Below are 23065 nucleotides of genomic sequence, written 5' to 3'. Positions count from 1 at the left end.
ACACACCCTCAAATAGCACAAGACAAATTGCCTTGTGCATCAGCTGCATTTTTAGATTACATTGTTCAGTTTTCACTATTGGCTGCAAATGAGTTCTAAACAAACTTTGCCTCCCTTAAAATGTAATTTACATTTAGCTGTCAAGCTGTCATTCACACTGTCCTAAAGACAATTACAGTCTGAGAGAATACAGAAAATGCATCTTGGAAGATGTAGCTCTAATAAAAGTCAATTCAAGGCATCAAGGCCCATATTATACAGCTTTCCGACTTATTTTGCAAATCATGTCACATTAAATCTCTTAGCCTTTAAAAAGTTGCATATTCTCTTGCATGTGACATGACCTAAAATTTGAAATTTTAGTGCTTGAGAAGATCCATGCAGGTAATATAGGTTTCCACGTATTGTTGTTCTCAAAATACCTGGTAACATACCAGGCATTGTTTCAGATAATGACTGCCTTTTAACTGCATTAATGCACATATTTTGTGTTTCAAATATATTTGTTTTGTAATGTTGTGTCATAACATTGTGTCTTATATGTTATATGCTTTTTTTTTGTTTGTAAGAAAACCTGTACTAAGCAAGAACATGCGTATGTAATATGTAAAGTATACCAGCTTTTGTAGACAGTTGGATGGAGCACCTTGGTGTAGCTTAACAAGCTCATAACACATTTATGTACTGACTTTTCACTATAATTAAACTGCATTTTTCCATCAGTATTGTTGTGGTGAATACATTAATACATAACATTCCCAGTCCTCCCCCCCTACTACCTGTTTCATCTTCATTGAAAAGGTCATATTAATGAATCATATTAATAATTACAGACACAGTTTATATTAGGTGTCTTTAACTGCCATTCACTTAAGCATTTGATGCAATGTACTTATTATGTACACAAGTGTCGTTGCATTGTACGTACTTACCTGCACGTAATTAAATTTGTAGTTACACTGTTTACCTTACCCCTGCCCCAACCCTTACCCAAAACATTAACCTTAACCTTAATCTAAACCCTACCCCTAATCCTACCCGTACCTCTAGCAACAAATGTGAATCTTCAGAATTTTGCAGAACAAAATGTAGTTGCACAAAAAATACATTGTATTATATGTATTGAAATGTTAGTAAATGGTTAAAGACACCTTATTTAAAGTGGGACCATAATTACTTTCTTAAACACTTCTCACAGAAAAGTTTTTGTTTTTCTGCTCAACAAATTTTAAGTAATGTCAATATTTTGTCTTTGTCCATTGACATACACAAGTCATACACTCAGTACCACTAATTTCTTCCTTACAATGACTCATTAGTGATTCTCCAGCTCTCGCTGAAATGCAAACAGACGTACATATGGACATAATTAGTGTTTTGAATGCATTCTACATACATATTATTTTAGAAATATGTGTAACCCAAGTAATGTACTTAAAGGGATAGTACAGCCAAAAATGAAAATGCTCTCATCATTTACTCACCATCATGTCATCCCAGATGTGTATAACTTTCTTCTGCTGAATTAAGATTTTTAGCAGAATATTTCAGCTCTGTAGGTCCATACAATGCATGTTTTTGGGTACCAAAATGTTTAAGCTCCAAAAAAAAAAAAAAAAAAAGCATAAAGGCAGCATAAGATAATCCATAACACTCCAGAGGTTAAATCCATGTCTTCAGAAGCAATATGATAGCTGTGAATCAGAAAAATATCAATACAATCTTTTTTTTTACTATAAATTCTCCTCCCTGCCCAGAAGGTGGCGATATGCACAAAGAAGAATGCGAATCACCAAAAACAAAAGAAGAAGAATGTGAAAGTGGAGACTGATAGTAAAAAAAGTAAAGTCATACACATCTGGGATGGCATGAGAGTGAGTAAATGATGAGAGAGGATTTTCATTTTGGGGTGAACTATCTCTTTAAAAGTAATTACCTTAATTTCAAAGTCAGTAACTGTAATATGAGAAATTATAATGTAGTGCATTACACTACTTTTTGACTTTGTAATCAGATTACACCCAAAACTGCACACTAATAGGTGAAGGGAAAGAGGAGAGCCCCTACACTCAGCCACCCAATAATAATGAAAACATTTATAATGGCCTCACAGACTGCGCTCACACAGATGGCCATCTCTCTCATTCATTATTCAGCAATATACCTGACTGCTGCTGTCTCTGGACAGTGTGTAGTAGTTTCAAATAACCAAACTTTATATGAGAGGAAGCATCTGTTTTGATGTAGAATAGTAAAATGAAAGCTCCTATGGCAGACTTTAGTTATTTATTGACGGAACACACAAGTATATTTGAATATGTGTGAATCTAAGAGAGCATTGACAACAAAGCAACTCCAGTTACAGTTGGACATCGAGCCAATAGCTGTAGTACGACTCCTTTAAGAAGGCGCTTTAATAAACAATGATCATCTCATATTGACAGCATGACATCACCACTGTTTTTCCCAGACAGAAGCAACATGCACAGAGGATGTTCGAGGAGGATGCACCATCTGCCAAATGTTCTAATGTCCACACACTCATCTGTTCATCATGCTTATGAGATGCTGAGTCGTTGAACCGTTTGATAACGCAGACCTTTTTTTTTTTTTTTTTTGGCAGCGCATCCTGTATAACGTATAGGCTTCAGTGACTGCAAACGTAACATGGGCTGGGGATGCTTTTATTGCAGTGGAGTGGACATGCCTCCCCAGCTTTAATTGGGGTAAGTGCACAATTTAATTTTCTTTATCGGTTCTATAAATGTCGACCCATAGATTTCCGAGCACTGGATGCAATAAGAGCATATAGCTGTTCTGAAACATTCATTTACAGGAATGATCTCCGAGAGCAATGAGAACAGCTTCAGTCTTAATTACTTTAAATTCGACGTGAATAGCGGTTTATTAGAATTGAATTTTTCTCGAGTCATCCCGTTAAATGTTTTCCTAAACAATGTCAGCAATGTGATTAATGATCTTTTAAATGCAGCCTACACAATCTAGAGGATGCATGAGAAAATAAACTATTGTACATTTCTATGTTATGGATATAGAGTCTGTCAGGTAAATGTGATAGGGAGTGGTGGCTGGGCAGATGTCTAAACCAAACATGTCCCTTTAAATTGGATAGATGCCTTTAAGCCTTTAGGGTGACGCCATGGTGCGATTGGGCTATTTCGTAGCACGGTTTCGACTGAAGCGGCTGGCTAGGCTTTTATATCAGATTTAAATGAAACGTTTGATGTTTGACATTTTTCCCCCTCTCTGTCTTCTTTTGTAAAGCTTGGTTCCGGTGAGCGAAGATATCTGGACTGAATGCAATACGATTCATTCACTCGTATTACATGGGAAGCGCTACGGATGGGCATTGAGTTGCGAGTTAAATAAGGCTTCTTTATATTTTCTTTGGTCAAATAAGCACATAGTGGCTTCACCTCGAGCTCTCAAATTCAAACGAATTCCTCTGCACCGCCTGAAATTCATTCTCTCTGCCCGCGTGTCCGGTGGGATGCGGATGCACGTCCAGGAGCTGTCCGAGCTGTTGTGGTGCTGATGCGGCTCTGAGCGCACGCGAGCATGGCTGCCGGGAAGTTGCTGCTCTACGCCGGTCTGTCTCTCTCCCTCTGCGCTCTCGGGATGTTGGCCGTGGCTATCTGCTCCGACCACTGGTACGAGACGGACGCGCGAAGGTACCGAGAGCGGTGCCGAAGTTTCTCCAGTCGCCGGAAGGACCCGGGCTTTATTTACATCCCCAACAATAGCCTCCCTCTGCGCGCGAGCCGCTCGCGCCTAGACCGCTGGGAGGAGAAGCTGCTGCTGGCGCGGAACAGACGGCAGCTGTTCGCCATGAGCGCCGCCGATGAGTGCAGCAGGCAGTATAACTCCACCAACATGGGGCTGTGGAGCAGATGCCATCGCCTGGGATTTGATCAAGATATCGAGGACCTCATTCGCAAAGGTAGGGGACACATCTGCTTATTATGGTGTCTGTCAAAAATGCCCAGTGTTGGGTTGGTTAGCTACTTAAATGTAATCTGGTACCCTAATGAATACAAATAGCACGACAGAAATTGTAACCAGTAACGAAATCTTGGTTACTTTTGGATTACTTGCATGTTTTGATGAAAAAAAAAACAAAAAAACAAAAACAAAACACACACCCCTCTAAAACCAGCTAAATGACCAGGATGGGTGACCATCTAAAACCAACCAACCAGTTTAGGCTGTTTTTGGCTGTTTTTTCAGCACGGAAGTGTATTAAAGGAATATTCTGGTTCAAATCAAGTTAAGCTCAATCAACAACATTTGTGGCATAATGTTGATTACCACAAAAATTTATTTTTCGACTTGTCCCTCAAGAATCAAGCAAAAATCGAGGTTACAGTGAGACATGTGAAGCTTATAATTTATAAAAGCACTTACATTAAGTCTTCTGTTAAAACTTGTGTATTATTTGAGCTGTAATGTTTTTTAAATTGTAATTTTTACTGTAATTTTAGGGCTGAAACATACTCTACGCAAGTACGTGAATGCAGACACATCTTGCAATGCAAGCTCGATTTCAACTGTCGTTGCATTCTGAAATGTGTCAGACCGCAATTCCTAACTTAACGCAACTATGCGTTGCATTCACAACATTGCCGCCAGGGGCGCTATAGCGAGATTAGTGTGAACTGTCCACTTCTATGGTGAGTTTTCTCTTTCAACTCAGCTACTGTAAGGGTGGAGCAACAGCTTGAAGAGAATATTGCTCTTCAAACTGTTGTATCTTGAAGTCAGTATATTTATAGCATATTACCTGAATAATAACACATCCAGTTTAATTGCACAGACGTTTGAAGGTAACTCTATCGCCCCCTTGAGTACTGAGATTGGTTACTGCCTCAGTAAAGCAAGAATGCACATTAAGCATGTTCAACCCGACAATGCGTTTGCAATGTGGTGGCGAAACACTCGCATCTGTGTTCACATACTTGCGTAGAGTAAGCCTTTAGGGCTTACAGCAGGTGCGGTGCCAGGATTTTTTCATGGGGGTGGGTAGGGCACTGTGATCAGTCTGTAGTGGCACCAAAATTCCGTTCGACCGGGGGAGGGTTGGGTGGAGTTTTGGTCATGTAATTTGTAATCAGTACCAGATTGCAATTCAGAAGTAATCTACCCCGCACTGCCAATGCTAAGAAGTATTATGGAAATCTGTTTAGCATTGCAGTATCATGAAAAACACTGAAAGGTTTTTATACACAAACTGACGTCAGTCCTTACAACTGTAGGCTCGCGCTCAACATTATTGCCTCGTGCATGTGTACTGACATAAATGGGCAATAAAACAGAGATGATAAAAAAATTAAGAGCCCACTGAGCTCATCTGTTAGCAGGACTGACGAGTCACTTGTATATAAAGGTGCAAAGCCTTATGGCTAGTCTCACACTCTGGGCCTTGTTATCTTCCACCAAACTAGGTTAGTTTACTCCTCATTGCTTAGAGGCATATCTGATGAATATATTAATAGTTGCACAGTACACACAAGGCTATAAACAGATTTTGAGTATAAAGCTGTGCTAGCCCAAACATCATAGCCTGTGTTTATTCACTTTTAGTCAGGGAACAACAAACAATTGATTCAGATTAGCGGAGGATTGCATACACTCCTGTTACATGGTAACCTCTGTGTGCAAAATGTGTAAGGCAGCAGCACAAATGGCCTCTAAATTAGAAAAAAGCTAAATTCTGGATGTTTGAATTTTGTAACCTCCACCAGAACTGGTGTCAGATTATGTAACAGGGATTTTGTGGTGAAGAGGTGCTTCTGTAGTGCTGTGTGTTACAAGACTGTGTGCATTGTGTATTGCCTCATCAGCGAAAGCGCATCCACTCTCTGGGGCAACTGCCAGCTACATCCTTCGTGTTCATTTGGGCTGGTGGTGTTGCATTGATAGAACAGTGCAGTGTTATTCTACACCATATCTGCCTTTCACCTTGGGTGAAGTGGGAGCATAATAAAAGTAGTACTGTTGCTTTCTTGTGTGGTGGTGATATATAAAGAATAGTTGTTCATTAGTTGACTGCTAATGTTTGTATATTTGCAAAATGCATATAGCACAGATAAACAGCTTGCTTTCTATGTTTGGTAAGTATTAGTCAATAGCCATGCATGTTTAGAAATAAAAGTGTGAATGGTATGTATCTTTTATATTATTCACATCATTATTTGGGTTGCAGGCACATGGTTTTATGAAATGTGCTGACTGTGCTCATGCTCATTGCTGTCTCTTAGAGGAAGTCTTTTCCCAGTATCCTCTCTTGGGAGAAAGAAGGGAATAGAATGATGTATGAAAGAGCAGAACATTAGTGCACAGGGTCAAAAATTATGGAAGGGAAAGTTATACACAGAAAAGAAGGGAGAAAATGAATATTAAACTAATATTAAAGGAACAGTTAACCCAAAAATGAGAATTTTCTCATCGTTTACTCACCTTATGCCATCTCAGACTCGTATGATTACTTTCTTCTGCGGAACACAAATTAATAATATTTGGATGTTTTTTTTTTTTTGTTTTTTTTTTTATCAGTGCAAGTCAATGGGGTCCAAAACTTTTAAGATCTAATAGGACATAAAGGCAGCATAAAAGTAATCCATATATCTTGAGTGGTTTAATCAATTGTCTTATGAAGCAATACAATCAGTTTTGGGTGAGAAATAGACCAAAATGTAACTCCTTACTCCCTATAAATCTCAACATTGGAGCTTGAAAGTTATACGAGTTCGAGACAGCATAAGGGTAGGTATAGTGAACTATTCCTTTAACAATTTATTAGCACCCCCTTCTTGTTCATTCACACCTTGATAATGTATTTGTTTTAAAGGCATATATGTTCTTGAAGATTTTTCAATATAACTAGTGGTTGACTGATATAGGTTTTATGGCCAATGCTGATACCAATGTGTACAGTGTAGAGTGGCTGACATAATTCCAAAATGTAATAAATAATACAATTTAATGATGGTTGTCACGAGGCGGAGGGTGTGGCCGGGCCGTGATGAGGCACGCCTGGCGCTGAGTTGTCTAATCAGTGGGAGAGAGATAAGGAGGGGCCGGGACGCCAGTTCAAGAGAGAGAGAGAGAGAGAGAGAGAGAGAGAGAGAGAGAGAGAGAGAGAGAGAGAGAGAGAGAGAGAGAGAGAGAGAGAGAGAGAGAGAGAGAGAGAGAGAGAGAGAGATGCACGTATTGTGTGTGTGTGTGTGTGTCTTTGTTTTGTTTGAGTTATGTTCTGTCATTAAAGTTTACATTGCTGTTCAGCCGGTACCTGCCTCCTCCTTGCCCATGCTGTGAAACTTGTTACAATGGTAAATAAGTTGTACATAAAATTGCTAAAATTAAATGTTTACAATATTTGCACAAAAGTCACTCAAAATATTTGAAAACAGAAAATACACTCAATGAGCACTTTATTAGGAACATGTGGTCTTCTGCTGTTGTAGCCCATTTGCCTCAAGGTTTGATGTGTTTTGCATTCTGAGATGATATTCTGCTCATTACAATTGTACAGAGTGATTATCTGAGTTACTGTAGCCTTTGTGTCAGCTTGAGCCAGTCTGACCATTCTTCGTTTACCTCTCTCATCAATAAGGCGTTTCCGTCCGCAGAACTGGTTGTTTTTTGTTTTTGGCACGATTCTGAGTAAACTCTAGAGACTGTTGTGGGTGAAAATCCCAGGAGATCAGCAGTTACAGAAATACTCAAACCAGCCCATCTGGCACCAACAATCATGCCACGGTAGAAATCACTGAGATCACATTTTTCCCCCATTCTCATGGTTGATGTAAACATTAACAGAAGCACTGGCCCGTATCTGCATGATTTTATGCATTGCACTGCTGCCACACGATTGGCTGAATCACATGAATAAGTAGGTGTACAGGTGTCCCTAATAAAGTGCTCAGTAAGTGTATTTATTATTAGATTTGTTTATGAATGTTAACGAGGTTGTTGTTAGAATTTGGAACCTCTTTGGGAGTTTGTTAATTGGCCAACCAGACTTGCTGGTCGATGTATCAGTCTTATAACTAACTGTAATAACATAAAGCAGCCTGGAGGAAATGAATTATGTTACTAGTTTGTAAAAAGAAAAATATCTGACATGTGTAATGGAAAGGGTGACCAGACATAGGAAATGATGCGAGATATTGTGGCATCTGGAGTTTGTGGAAAACTGAGAAAGTGTATGAGAGTGAGATCAAGCAGAAAGAGCCAACCCATCTCATTGTCCACCATCTGTCCCTGCCTCCCAGCGGGACACCCATCAGGGATGATGAAGACATTTTAGGCCATGGACACAATCACTGAGAGGAGACAACTGAGAGTAAGACAGTCAACCTCTCACCATTTATACATGCAAAACTAATTCTAGGACATTATCGTGACACTGGGGATGAGATTGAGAGAAAGAGAGAGCATAGAGATGGACAGTGAAAGAGACACACACACACACACACACACACACACACACACACACACACACACACACACACACACACACACACACACACACACACACAGAAACCACAACAGATGTAGTTAGCAGGCTACAGTGAAGTACAGGATTATGCTCTGGTTCTCAAAGGATATGGCTTCCTTGTTTTCAGTGTTTAAATTGCATGCCATGAAAGGAAGATGCCACGCCTTCACGGTTCAAGAAGTAAGTCCCACTGGGACTCGGGCGCTGGCACTAATCAAATAGACAGGTGTTGAGGTGGGATGCTGAGTACATCTCCTAGGAACAAGTAATACCCTGTGCAATGCAGCTTTTATTGCTTTGAATATCCTCTGACAATGATTTTATTCCAAGGCATATTAGATCACAGAAATTGGGTGTGACTTTCAATATAGTTCAGTGAAAGGGAAAAGTATTCAGTGGTTTTTATGGCCAGTAGGCATTTAAGACACTTAGAGGAATTGTTATTAATGGGGAAGTATGTAATTTTATTGATGTTAAAATACTTTCTCCTACCCCAGCTCAATATGCAGAGAAAACTTGAAGTAAGCCATTTGTGGATTGACTCCCACGAAAAGAATCAACACTGTGGTGCTTTCAAAACTGCTCTGTTGGTTTCAACCAGAAACCTCACTTTACCTTTTTTCTTTTGGCTTTTTACAAATATCCACAATACAAAATGTGACTTAGCCCACAACCTTTAATTATGATTTGGCCTTAAAGAGTGTCTCGCTTAGAATAAGATATCCAGTTTTGCATTTCAGATATGATGGATTTAAAATAAGCACCTGCTTGATAACAGCTTGAGTTATATCCCCTCTCCCCTACTTTTTGAAATTATGCTAATATGATAATTTGCTACAATATTGGCACATATTGACATTTTTATCACACCACGACAGCTCTCAGGACTGAGGAGATCTCATGTGGTTCTTCAGTGGATTTAATAGATGTGAGTTTCCTGGAAGTTTGCATGGAGTATGGGCACTAATGAGTAATCGAGACTGTCATAAAATTGGCGCACTCATAAGTATACTAAATTTATTTTCCTTTTATATATATATATATATATATATATATATATATATATATATATATATATATTATTACTGTTTAATAAAATATAGACTAAGACTGAGCTGATATCTAGCAATGGTGCTAATTATTGTGTAATGGCCCTAAAAGCTAATTTGTAACACTCCTTGAACAATTGTCTGGAAAATCTGGGCAGTGTATTCTAAAATACATATTTAGAATGATTGATATGGTTATGATGACAAAATTATCACCTTGCTGAAATAAGAAAATATGATTTTCATTACAAGGAATTTAGAGACAGGACTTTACAAGCCAAAAGAGTATGGAAAGATTTTCTGAGATTAGTTCTTACATTGGAATTCTATGGCATGGGGAAAATATCTTGGAATTTCAAGTCTATATCTAAATATTGCATCAGCTGGAACACAATTTTAGATGCTCAGAAAAATATGCTCAGCTTTGTGAAATATAGGCACTATAGAGCTACATGTTTTTGACAATTTTTACAAATGTAATACTTTAAACATCCCATTAACCTGCTAAAAATATAGGTGGATGCTAGTGGAAACACTGGAGACCGGAAATTGAAAACAGGTGAATCATGGAAAACTTCCGCATTCACGAAAAAGGTGGATGTGGGCTTACCAAATTAGTGATGGGAAGATAGGATCATTTTATTGACTTGAATCTTTGAGTCTCGTTCAGCAAAATGAATGAATCTTTATTCAAGTGATTTCGTTCATTTCGTTCATTTGAGCAGAATTAAATTAAAATGTTACATTTTCAACAGCCAAATCCCCCCCAACATGTCTGTTTACGCAAACTTTGATTATAGTCCCAATAAGGAAAAACTGATAATGCAACCAAGGACAAATAATGAGAAATAGAAATGATTAGTTCACCTCTGGAATCTTCTTGTCCAAGTCGTTCATTCTTTTGTCACATGACAGCTGTATAGCCTATACGGCTGTCATGTGACAAAAGAATGAACGACTCGGACCAGATGACTCGAGAGGTGAACTAATCATTTCTGTTTCCTGTGTGAGCAATGCATTGCGTATACGGCTGTCACGTGACAAAAGAATGAACGACTTGGACCAGAAGACTCGAGAGGTGAGCTAATCATTTCTGTTTCCTGTGTGAGAAATGCATAGCGTATACGGCTGTCACGTGACAAAAGAACGAATGACTCGGGCCAAAAGAGTTGGAAGGTGAACTAATCATTTCTGTTTCCTGTACACCGCCTATGCAGTTTTCACGTAACAAATGAACGGAGGTTGTGCAATGCACATGCGTGGTCAACACAAAATAAACTAATCACTCTCTGAGACTACTCGTTCTTCTGAGTCACATAAAAGATTTGTTCAAAATGAACGAATCGTTCATGAACGACCCATCACTATAACAAACTAAAACGGTCCCAATGAGGAAGCCCAGCTCCATGTTAAATAAAGTTTGAAACATATCAAAAGTACTATTCATTCATTTAGGGCTAAAACTTTTTTAATATAGAAAAAAACAACTAGTGGACCTTAAAAGCAATTCCTGGATAAATCTGCAATTTTAGAACCATTTCTGGAAATCACTTTGAAAACCACCAGAATACTTCCTCCTAATTATAGTGTGCCATGCAGAAAAGTGGAGGAGGATGGTTGGAGGTAGCAGAGAGGTTAAGAAAAAAAACAAAAACAACAACAATAGTAATGCTGCAAATAAAAGGAAGAGAACAAATGTGAGAGAATATAGCTTTTTTCTGAAAGCTAGCAAGTTGCGTCGTTGCTTACTGCCTACATAAGCCTAGTTTCCATCCACTTTTCGCGCTATTTTGTTATCGACAAAGTGAAAATGCGTAAAAAAATGTGTGCGAAATTTGCCGTCTTCTGCCTGTTTCCATTCAAATGGCCTTTTATCGATAAAAATGGTGTACGTGAGGACGTGATGCTTAAAAAAACACTTTGTCGTATAAGTTTTGGTTTAGCGCAAAATAAATCTGCCCTGAAGCCGTTTCCATTCAGAAATGTGTGTTTATCGTTAATTGTGTACCTTTCGCCTGCCCGATGTCCCTAATTTTTTCCTCCGAATTTTTGGTAAAATGGGGAGAGTATTGAGACAATTCATTGAAATTACCCATCTTACTCTCATTTTAATTTCACAAATTAACGCAATCAGAAGATGAGGAATTGCAATCAAAAGGGAGCAGTTGCCCTTCTTATAGGACTGTAATATTGGTCCTGATGTTGCGCCTATCGCAGGTTGCCACCGGTTCCAACCAGAAAGCGAATCGTCACGGTCCTGTTCAAGCTGGCAACCTGCACCAAGTAGTGGGGGAAATTTTCAGTCTTATTATAAGGATCATCCATCGATGTGTATATGCTGTGTGCACAGCTATTAAAGAAAAACTGATGCGGTGTAATATCAGGGTTTACATATGATACATTCCTGATATTCAATAGGCTATTTTGAACAATCATCTAAACTAAAGCGTCGCCATCACAACTGCATTATGTCCTGTATATTTGTCCCACAACTTTTAATGACCAACTGAACTTGATTATCATCTAAAATTAATTTTAGCGTCATAATGCAATTTACATTTTCTGAAGAAGCTTAGCAAATGTGATCCGAGGTAAAGAGGGTTAGATTTAAAAAATTTAAAAGTTTTAAAAGGTTCAAAAGCTCATTTTCTGAAAATGAACTCATTGGACAAATAGTTCTGATAGTTTATAGTATTGAAGTGTATAAAATGTCATTCAGCCGACTTTATTCGTCTACATAACAGGGTACGGCTAATTTAAGTTTGTGTAAAGAAAAGGCATATATAGGTCTAAAAATATATCTTTTTTTTTTATTTGGTAATTAATTTTTTTAATTTAATGCATTTTTCATTTGGTAAGTTATTTAATTTTGCCAGTATTTTTTCAAAAGCTAAACAATAAGTTTATTGAATTTTATTCTTAGAACTTATTGATCATATCATTTTTTACAGTGTATGTTCATGTTTCAAAAAAGCACACTGAAGCTTTTCTCCTAGTATTGTGTATTTATTTTTTATTTAAAACATCTTTGTGCACAGAAATTATGTTTTTTTTTTTTTTTTTTTTTTTTTTTTTTGTATTGTGGGCTAATTCCATGACTGCCGCCTATTATTTTGAATGGTGTGAAAAAGCAACTTTAATAAATAAACAGATGGCTACCACGATTACATTAATCACAAACAGTGGCCATTAATTTGTTCTCCGTGCACTTGTCGATGTGTATGATATGAGATATTTGTGTTGGCACTCCTGGAAGTGTCATGTTTGCAGTGATCGGATCTTTATGCTGTTCAGATCAATCCATAACCATGTACAATAAACTGGCTTTCAAGGATCCTATACCTTGTCGTCATGATTAACACAGGCTAACGATTGGAATAAATTGTGTTCAGATGTCCTGTGACTACATTTTTTGCGTTAATGCCAATTTTCTCGACAAATTGTTTCCAAACCAGTTTTTCGCAACATTTGATGTATCGACATAGAGTTTATGCGCTAGAGTCAAACGGAAAAATATTATGTCACACTTGTGAATTTTAGCGATAATTTGCGTTTCCATCAGCTTAATTTTGATGCGCTAAAACTTTTTTCGCAAAAAATCCTTGGATAGAAACGTAGTTATAGGCAGCTACATTCTAAGGCAGCATACTGTCATTGAACATAATATACGACAGATTTGGAACACTCTACATAGGCCACAACTCTGAATATCATACAAATAAAGCTACAAACAATTGATTTCTAAAAGAGTATGATGTTAGCATGTTGCTAAGCTGATGGTAAGATACTCCAATAAGCATAAAAATGCATAGAGCACACACATATATTGGAAATAAATGATTCACTATTGTTGTTATTAATACTTTTCATTATTGAATGAACTTATGAATTATAATTGATTATATAATCAAAATGTCTTTTAATCTTGTTTACCATCTTGGATTTAGGCTGTAATTTTCTTCTGCTTGAATGATACTGCCTTAAAATTTGGCTAAAACAAAGTGTCTTAGGAGACAGCATATTTAAGTTTCTGGAACAGCTTTCCCATCAGGGGGTGTTTACTATGATGCCTTAAAGGGATAGTTCATCACAAAATGAAAATTCTAGCTCCATTGTATTGTATGACTTTATTTTATCTGTAAAAAACAAAACAAAAGGAAATGTAAGACAGCCTCAGTCACCATTCACATTCAATGTGTAGAAAAATGTTTTAATGAATGTGAAAGGTGACTGAGACAAACATTCTGCCTAATATGTCTCTTTGTGTTCCATGGAAGACAGTCAGTTATACAAGTTTGGAACAACATAAAGGTGAGTAAATAATTACAGAATTTTTGGGAGAACTATCCCTTTAAAATCCCACTTTCATAGGCAGCTCACTAAGTTTTGGAACAGAGCATGTACGTGTTGCTGTGGAATTATAGATAAAACGTCCAGTCAGATCAATGCAGATGGTTTGTGCAATTACAAACAGAAGTGGAGGGATAAAGGATAGACAGCGCAGGCTGTTAGTCAAGAGGAAATGACACTCTGTCCTGCCCCCCCCCCCCAAATGTGTCTCTCTCCTTCTCGCAGCCCAATTTATATTCTGACATGCAGATTAGTTTCCCGAAAATGAAGTGCTGATGATTTCACCATGAAAGGATTACAGTGAAGTGAAGGATAGAATGAGGTAAAATAAGACTGAAAAGCGTCTATTTCTCTCACACACTATCTTGTCATTCATGTACACAGGGTTGGGGAGTAATGAAATACAAGTAACGGGATTACGTATTTAAAATACAAAATATAAGTAACTGTATTCCAATACAGTTACAATTTAAATCTTTGGTATTTAGAATACAGTTACATTCAAAAAGTATTTTGATTATTGAAGAGATTACTTTGCATTTTATTGCATATTTAGTCCTTTCAGATGGAAAACATTTATACATATAAATGATGCAATCCAAAGTGCATTTGAACAGCGGTGAAACACTTTCTTATGATGTGTTACATTCATACAAGCAGACAGAGGAGTAAGTTTGAAGTAAGTTTGGAGCAGAAGAAATAGAAATAAACCTTGTGAAAACTGTCAGCTTTACGCTAAGCTAAAATGTTATTTCTAGCTATTTTACATGCATGTTACCAGACACGATCATATTTTTTATCAAGAAAATTCACATTGGATCATAATTTCTTTTTTTCTAATAAGACCTTTGATATTAGGGCAAAAATCGTATTCTTGATAATAATTTTTGTATTGTTTTCCTGTAAAAATATCTAAAAATCTTTAAAACAAGATCAATTTGATTGATCTTGTTTTAGAAACAACACTGCATAAGATATTTAGGTTTTTCAGAGGATGTATTTTTAACATGTGTATTTAGTTTTTATAGTCAAAACAAGTGAAAAAATCTATCAGTGCTGAAGGAGTAATCCAAAGTATTTAGAATACATTACTGACCTTGAATAATCTAACGAAATATGTTACAAATTACATTTTACAGCATGTATTCTGTAATCTGTAGTGGAAGTAACCCTCCCAACCCTGCATGTACACCTAATCAAATGGAAATTCCTTTATAGAAGTTATCTAGAAATGGCCTAATATTCCTTCCCCTCAAAACCCAAATCCTCAGCCGATCAGTCATAGAGGATCTTCTTAAGTTTCTTTGACTTGTGTCATAAGGCAAGTAATGCATTTGAGAGACTGGGACAGACATAGATAAATTCCGCTACTCATAAGTTTGCCATTGAATAAGGGAGAGTGTTATAAACATTGGATGAGCTGCACTCAATATTCAAATCTGAACTGAAATCTAAAAGCAAAAGCCTTAAAGACAGCATGAAATGACATTCGCAACCCATTCAACTTTCATAATGTGACATATTTTTGAGTGAAACAACATGTAGGATGTGACATTAATTTATACATTGGGATATGATTGGATCATAAAAAGTGGGCATTCTGAAAGACAGCTGGCACCTATTGGTTGAAACTTAAGTGGATTTGATGATTTTAGCCGAAAAGAAAAGTCATTTCTTAGGTGGAGGAATTTGAAACACAGTGTTTGTTTTAGTCATAATTTGAGTCTGCATATAGTGCATTGTTATGGCAATGGCTTATGGATATGCATTCCGACTAAAATGTAACTTACTATTGTGTGTGTTCACTTCATTGTCTGTACAGATGTAAGTTGTAATATTATATCAAAGTTTTAGATAGATGATTAATCTCATATTCTTGTGCAACCCTGCGTACACATGGTTGGACGTTGTATTTTGGCTTCGCTATACGCAATGCATAATTTAAATTAATTTAAACCAACTGATCTCAGTTCAGGAGACTCTGTGCTGTCAGTAAAGGTTTAAACTATCGATGCACTGAGTTATGTGACAAAACAACATGGCGCTGACCACAGCAGAGTTTGTCTTTGGGAGAAAGGCCAACAAAACTACATCTGGTAAGAAACCCAATTATGTTTTTACATTGAAACCGGTTTGAGTCAAAATTAGAGTCTCTAGTTTCATCCAATATGCCAGGTGCATTCAATCCAAACTTCCTATCAAAAGTTCAGTTTTAGGCTGCAGATGATGTTTGAACCACTCAACATGGTTGGCAGATATAAGACAATGATAATCAGTACTAATGAATAAAATAATTTTATTTTAACATTGGCAGTAATTTGACAGTGCTGGCCATTACTTTGAATCATAATTAATTATGCTAATTTCTGATTTGAAAAATGCTTCACAACTGGCTATAACTTGTTTGTTTGAGAGTGCAAAGAGAGAACATTAAGATTTTGTTGCCAAAGTAAAATAAAAAAACGAAAAAACATTGTAACATAAGTCAAATCAAGACAAATAATTTGTATTTTTATAGTTTTTATTTGTGCTTTTCCCAATACACACTGTTCCAGAGCAGCTTTACAGAAAATCAGCTGTAATGTCTGTAACGTCTCAAAAACATGAATAACCAACACTCCTGGAAACATAAACAATTTGATAAAAAAATAAAAATAGCTTGGTGTTATTTAAAATTTCACAACTTAGTCCCGCTGTCCATATGTGTACATAAAATTTTAGAAAACTATTTGCTCTAGATTCTTTTTTTTTTTTTGTTGCATGTTTATTAGGTGATACTAGTTAAAAATCAAAAAGGGAAATGGAAAATTCACACAGCAGTCACGCTCGGGTCTCAAGAGGATATATAGCCTATATAGGATGTGTTTGAGTAAGGAAATGTGATGATGGGGGCATGACCGAGTGACGTCTGTGGAGAGCGAGGCAGAGAGAGTGAGTACGGTTAAGGATTGACACCTTTGAGAAATCACCTCTAACAGCTGTTTTGTGTTTGCAATGAGAGGGCAGTCCAGACTGCCAGAGGAGAGAGAGAAAGACACATGAAGCTGTGTGTGCGTTTGAGTACTGGCTGAAAAGCAACACGTTTTTGTGAAAATAAAGAGACTCATGTTGAATTGTTATCCGGCTCCCACTTCCTCCTTTGGAGAGAATTAAGAAGCCCAAATTCAGGCTCTGCTTGACCTGCGAGTGGAATAGGAGCAGCGGTTCCAGGTGCTCCCCCAGGCTCAAGCAGAGGACCGGCAGGTGCTATGGAGCTTGGTACACCAGGAGGGGCCGTCAGCCGCGACCCCTGCCACCTATGGCCGTGCCGCAAGTCACGTTCGAGAAGATGGGGCCGCAGGACGACCCGGAGGCTTTCATCGAGCACTTTTAGTGGGTGGTTGGAGCATGGAATTGGCCAAGTACCCAGTGGGTGGTCTGCCTACTGCCACTGTTGTCCGGATAATCCCAACTCGTGGCCCAACAACAACCTGCATCAAACCTCCTGGTGTACAAGGTCTTGAAGAAAGCCATCCTGCAATGGGTTGGCCACAGCCCAGAACAGCATCGGCAACACTTCCGCTCACGGACACTTGGTGAGCATGGCCGCCTGTTCGCATTCGCCCAACAGCTCCGTGACACCTGCCGAAGGTGGCTACTGGCTGAAGAATGCGACGCAGAGGGAGTGCTCGATCTGGTGGTACTGGAGCAGTTCATCGCCCGGGTCCAGTGCCACCGCCCGGCGTTGCTGGATGAGGTGGTCCAGCTGGCTGAGGACCATATAGCGGCATATCCGGCAAGCCCTCTTCTTCACTCTCTCTCTCCTCTCCCTCTCCCTCCCCTCTCCTTCCCCTTATCCTGTTCCTGTTTCTATTCCTAACCCCAAACTGGTTCCCTGGTCCTATGGGCCGTTCATCCCGTTGGTTTCCCTTAACCCTCTTCGCTCTCCCCCACATGCTGGTGAATCCGCTGCTGCAGGTGTAGGCGTGAAGTCTGGGCCAGTCTGCTGGAGCTGCAGGGAACCTGGGCATTTCCAGGACCGATGCCCCGCGATAGAGGTGGAAACATTGGTCTGGGTCCCCGATGTGCCACAGGCCGACCTCCAATCAAGCAGGAGCATACCGGATACCTGTGAGTATTAAGGGGGTACATACCAAGCCTTGGTGGATTCAGGCTGTAATCAAACCTCCATTTTCCAAAGCTTGGTTCAAGCTGGCGGGTGAAGGTAAGGTGTGTGCATGGGGATATTCACGATTCCCCCTTAGTGCCATCACTATTCAATTCAAAGGGCAAAAGTATAGAATAGAGGCAGCAATTCCTCCCCTCCTCACCCATCCACTAATTTTGGGAACGAATTGGCCGGGATTTACAACCTTATTAAGGGGAATGTGTGTGGATGGGTCCTGCAACAAAGAATATTGGTGTGTGGTGTGTGACTCGCTGGCTGGGGAGGCGAAGCCGGGGCTGTCTACATCAGCTCCACATCAGGAGGACATAAGGGAGGGGAAAGTCTCGGCTTCCCCAGCCCTTAGAGGATTCTCTGCTGGGGATTTCCCTCTGGAGCAGACGCAAGATGAAATCGGTTGTATCGAGTGATGCAGGACACACAGACAAAGGAAGATACAACCCAATTGTGAGTACAGAAGAGCCGGTGGGAAATGTTATTCCAGACGGCTCATTATAATCCGATGGCGGGTCACTTAGGGCATGAAAAAACACTAAACCTCTAATGGCCCATTTCTATGGCCGGGCATTCACGGGGATGTTCGCAGGTGGTGTGCGGCATGCCGTGAATGTCAGCTGGTGAATCCACCAGCCATCCCAAGAGTGCCATTGTGTCCCCTTCCATTGATCAAGATCCCCTTTGAACGAATTGGTATGGACCTCATTGGGCCATTAGAGCACACGGGCATCGCTTTGTGTTGGTTCTGGTGGACTACGCAACACGATATCCGGAAGCAGTGTCTCTGTACAACATTTCAGCACGTAGTGTTGCGGAGGCACTCTTCAGAATAATCTCCCGAGTGGGGATTCCGAAAGAAATCCTCACTGATCAAGGCACAATGTTTATGTCATACACACTACATGAACTGTATGAACTATTGGGGATTAAATCGATTCAGACCAGCGTTTATCACCCCCAAATGGACGGCTTGGTCGAGCAATTTAATCAGACGCTAAAAAGTATCATTCATAACGAAAACGCTAGAAATTGGGATAAGTGGCTCGAGCCCCTATTATTTGCAGTTCGAGAAGACCTACAAACCTCCACGGGGTTCTCCCCATTTTAATTATTGTACAGGCATCGACCACGCTGCATGCTTGACGTCCTATGGGAAAATTGGGAGGAGGGACCTTCAAACAGCAAAAATTTAATTCAATACATTCTTGACCTGAGAGCAAAACTCCACACACTGTTGGCAATTAACACAGGAGAATTTGCTCCAGGCTCAAGAACGTCAAAGCTGGCTGTATAATAAGGATAACTGGCTACGGGAATTTCCACCGGGAGATAAAGTTCTTGTATTACTCCCCACATCGAGCTCTAAATTACTCGGCAAGTGGCAAGGGCCCTTTGAGGTCACACGGGAAATCGATTATAAGGTTAAACAAACGGAAAGAGGTGGAGCATATCAGATTTACCACCTCAATATCCTAAAACCGTGGAGAGAGGCGGTCCCCGTGACTTTTGCAATGGTGGTTCCGGAGAGGTAGGAGCTCGGACCGGAGGTGAACTTAAAAGCCACTGATCGAGTCACCCATGTCACTTGCGGAGACCACCTCTCACCATCACATGTCAGGGAGGTTACCAGGTTGCAAAGAGAATTCTCCAATGTGTTCTCACCTCTTCCCCATCATATGAATCTCATAGAGCACCATGTTGACCTCAGGGGTAGTGGTACGCAGTCGTCCCTACCGATTACCCGAACACAAAAAAAAGTAGTTCGGGAAGATTTAAAGACCATGCTAGATATGGGGGTAATAGAAGAATCCCACAGTGACTGGGCCAGCCCGGTGGTGTTGGTTCAGAAGTGTGATGGCTCGGTCTGGTCCTGTGTGGATTATAGAAAAGTCAATGCGGTGTCTAAATTTGATGCATACCTGATGCCTCAGATTTATGAACTGCTTGATCAGTAAGGTGCAGCTCGCTTTTATTCAACACTGGATTTAACGAAGGGATATTGGCAGATCCTCTTAACTCCCATGTCCTGTGAAAAAACTGCATTTTCCACACCGTTAGGCTTACACCAATTTGTGGGGCCCTGGCTTCCTTTCAGTTCATGAACAGAATCCTTAGACCGCACACTGCTTACGCCGCTGCCTATGTGGATGACATCATTATTTACAGTAACAATTGGCAGTGGCACCTGCAGCATCTGAGGGCTGTCCTGAAGTCTTTGAGATGGGTGGGACTCACGGAAAACCCTAAGAAGTGTGTAACTGGATGGGTAGTACATTATCTGGGCTTCCACTTGGGTCATGGACAGGTGCGATTGCAGCCTGCCCGAGACCTAAGACCAAAAAGGAGGTGAGACTGTTCCTGGGAATGGCTGGCTATTATCATAGGTTTGTGCCTAATTATTTGACCGTCACAGCCCGCTGACTGATCTTACTAAAAAGGAGCATCAGATCCAGTCCAGTGGACGGAGCCGTGTCAGCAGGCGTTCACGCACGTGAAAGCGTGGGCTGTTATTGCACTCTCCTGATTTCTCTCTCCCTTTTATCTTGCAGATGGACGCATCAGACAGGGGGTGTGGGAGCGGTACTGTCCCAGATGGTGGAGGGGGAGGAGCGCCCTGTGCTGTACATTAGTTGCAAGCTCTCGATGAAAGAGACTAAGTACAGCACAATCAAGAAGGAGTGTTTGGCCATCAAGTGTGCGGTCCTCACCTTCTGGTACTATCCGTTGAGACGTGCTTTCACCCTCTGTTCAGAACATGCCCTGCTCCAGTGGCTCCATTGCATGAAGGATGCCAATGCGTGGATCACCCGTTGGTATCTTGCTCTCCAGCTGTCTAAGGTCGAGGTGGTCCACAGGCTCTAGCTCTCCAGGAATGGGGAGGGGGGAGGGGTTGAAGCGACAGGCCGGATGGTCCCCAGCCTGAGTCGGGTGATGGGGGTCTGTGGTGATGTGAGCGCGGCTGAGCGCGTCTGTGGAGAGCGAGTGAGTACAGTAAGGATTGACACATGTGAGAAATCACCTCTAACAGCTGTTTTGTATTTGCAGCGAGAGCGGAGAGGGATTTAAAAGTGCAGTCCACACCGCAGGAGGAGAGAGAGAGAGACGCACAAAGATGTGTGTGTATGTGCATTTGAGTGTTTGCTGAAAAGCAACACGTTTTTGTGAAAATAAAGAGACTTACGTTGGATTGTTATCCGGCTCCCGCTTCCTCCTTTGGAGAGAATTAAGAACCTTGTCACATGTGATTAACCCCGTAGTAAAGAAACGCTTCAGTTTCCAGATGTTCAGCTCTTTTATCTCACGTAGCTCAAATGGGAAAATCCCCAAAATACTATGACTGGATCATTTGAATCAACAATATTCAACAAGATTGATCTTATTCTAAAAATATTGTTAGTTCATTGGTAATTTCTTGCAGTGTTATTTATTTCTCATCATATTTTCATCAACATTATGTATAAATCAAGTCTTTTAATTTTTTTCATGATGCATATTTTTGCATATGACTAAAACATAACTAACTATTGTGTGTGTTCAATTCATTGTTTGTACAGATTTAAGTTATAATATTATATTGAAGTTGTAGATATCTGATTAATCTCGTATCATCTGATTGATTTTCAGTAATCCATAATGCAGTGGTTGAATCATAATAAATTAATCACAGTCTACACACACACAATTGTCATCACCCTCAAAGTAATGTTAATCCCTACTTCCTGTTGTGGTTACACATCTCAATAGGTTTGATTGAGGGAAAGCTGGGATCCAGATCTAATCTCTGATGTATAACCTCTCCTTTCCTCCTCTTGGTGACCACCTTCCTCTCTCTCATCCCCTCTTCCTCTCATCCTTTCGTTTGATCAATGGTTCATCAGAAGGTCTGGACTTCAGTGAGGTTCATCTCACAAAGCAGTGGCACCAATCAGCCATCCATTCAGGCCTGAGAAAGACAAGACGCTTGTTAAAAGCTCTATGGGAGAGAGACGAATAATTCTGATGGGAGCCACGTCCACTGCAGCTGCTAGGCTGAATGGAGAGCTTTTAGGAAGTTGACAAAGCAAGAATTATGGCAGACAGAGGAGTCGCACAGCTGCTTCTGCCTCTTGGACTGAGTGTGTAAAACAGGGTCAGACAGGAACCAGGGCTCAGGCCAAAAATGCCAACGAAAGTGACAAAATGCCCCAGATATTTAAAATGTATAGGAGCAAAAAATGCTTCTTTGTTAAATGCAACATATCTAACATTTGCTATATTTAATATTATACAACAGTTAGTTTTGGTCCAATTGGACAAGGTTGCAAGATGCTCCCCCTGCAGATTGCGTGCGGGTTAATGCTTTATTAAAGTGTTTTACACTCTGTGACGGATGGAGGCAGTTGTTTGTTTTTCGTATCTTTTACTGAGGCAGACAGATAAGGCACCGGCAGAAGGCTAAATGACGTCATCTGTCAAGATCTGCAGAATAATTTCTCTCGCTTTTGTTGTCGTGGCAACCTGAACACACCATTTGACAAATGCTATTCTGCTCTTTAAAACAAGCGTTTATTTGTTTTTTTTCTTTACTGCTTTCTAATTGCTTTGGTATTTTCAGAATGGGCTCAGGAGAGACTGTAAAAGACATCTGTGTGTGTGTGTGTGTGTGTGTGTGTGTGTGTGTGAGTGTCTAATTTTCTCATGAATTGCCAGTGAATGTGCAAACATCTCCAATCTGAATACATGAATTTGAACTTTTTTTGCACTGTAACATTATTTTTATGACAATTTAGCTCCTCTATGCACTGTAAATTCTCATTACCGTAATACAAAAAATGTCATGTTTGGGGGAATTTATTTATTTTTTTTAAATGAGTGTATATTGTAATTGATTTTTTTGTAATATATTATTTAAAAGTAATTATACAGCAAGATAGTATTTGTTGAGTTGCCCTTAATTAATGCCGATATATATAAATAAAAAATACCCCATAAAAAAATATAAAA

At 39.7% G+C, this 23065-nt stretch overlaps 1 protein-coding gene across 1 annotated transcript in view; it reads left to right on the top strand.

Moving 5' to 3' along the window:
* The first annotated feature begins 2475 nt into the window (after positions 1-2475).
* LOC127434982 (transmembrane protein 178B) overlaps positions 2476-23065 on the top strand; it is a 106572-nt gene continuing 85982 nt past the window's right edge. Inside the window, exons 1-2 of the mRNA XM_051688061.1 lie at positions 2476-2726; positions 3286-3961. Of these exons, the coding sequence (XP_051544021.1) occupies positions 3580-3961 (382 nt within the window). The 5' untranslated portion in view covers positions 2476-2726; positions 3286-3579. The remainder of the gene's footprint in view (positions 2727-3285; positions 3962-23065) is intronic.

This window comes from Myxocyprinus asiaticus, chromosome 45, assembly GCF_019703515.2.
Source record: "Myxocyprinus asiaticus isolate MX2 ecotype Aquarium Trade chromosome 45, UBuf_Myxa_2, whole genome shotgun sequence".
In the NCBI taxonomy this organism is placed as follows: Eukaryota; Metazoa; Chordata; class Actinopteri; order Cypriniformes; family Catostomidae; genus Myxocyprinus; species Myxocyprinus asiaticus.
The sequence above is the reverse complement of the archived record's forward strand: the minus strand, read 5'-3'. Positions and strand labels throughout refer to the sequence as shown.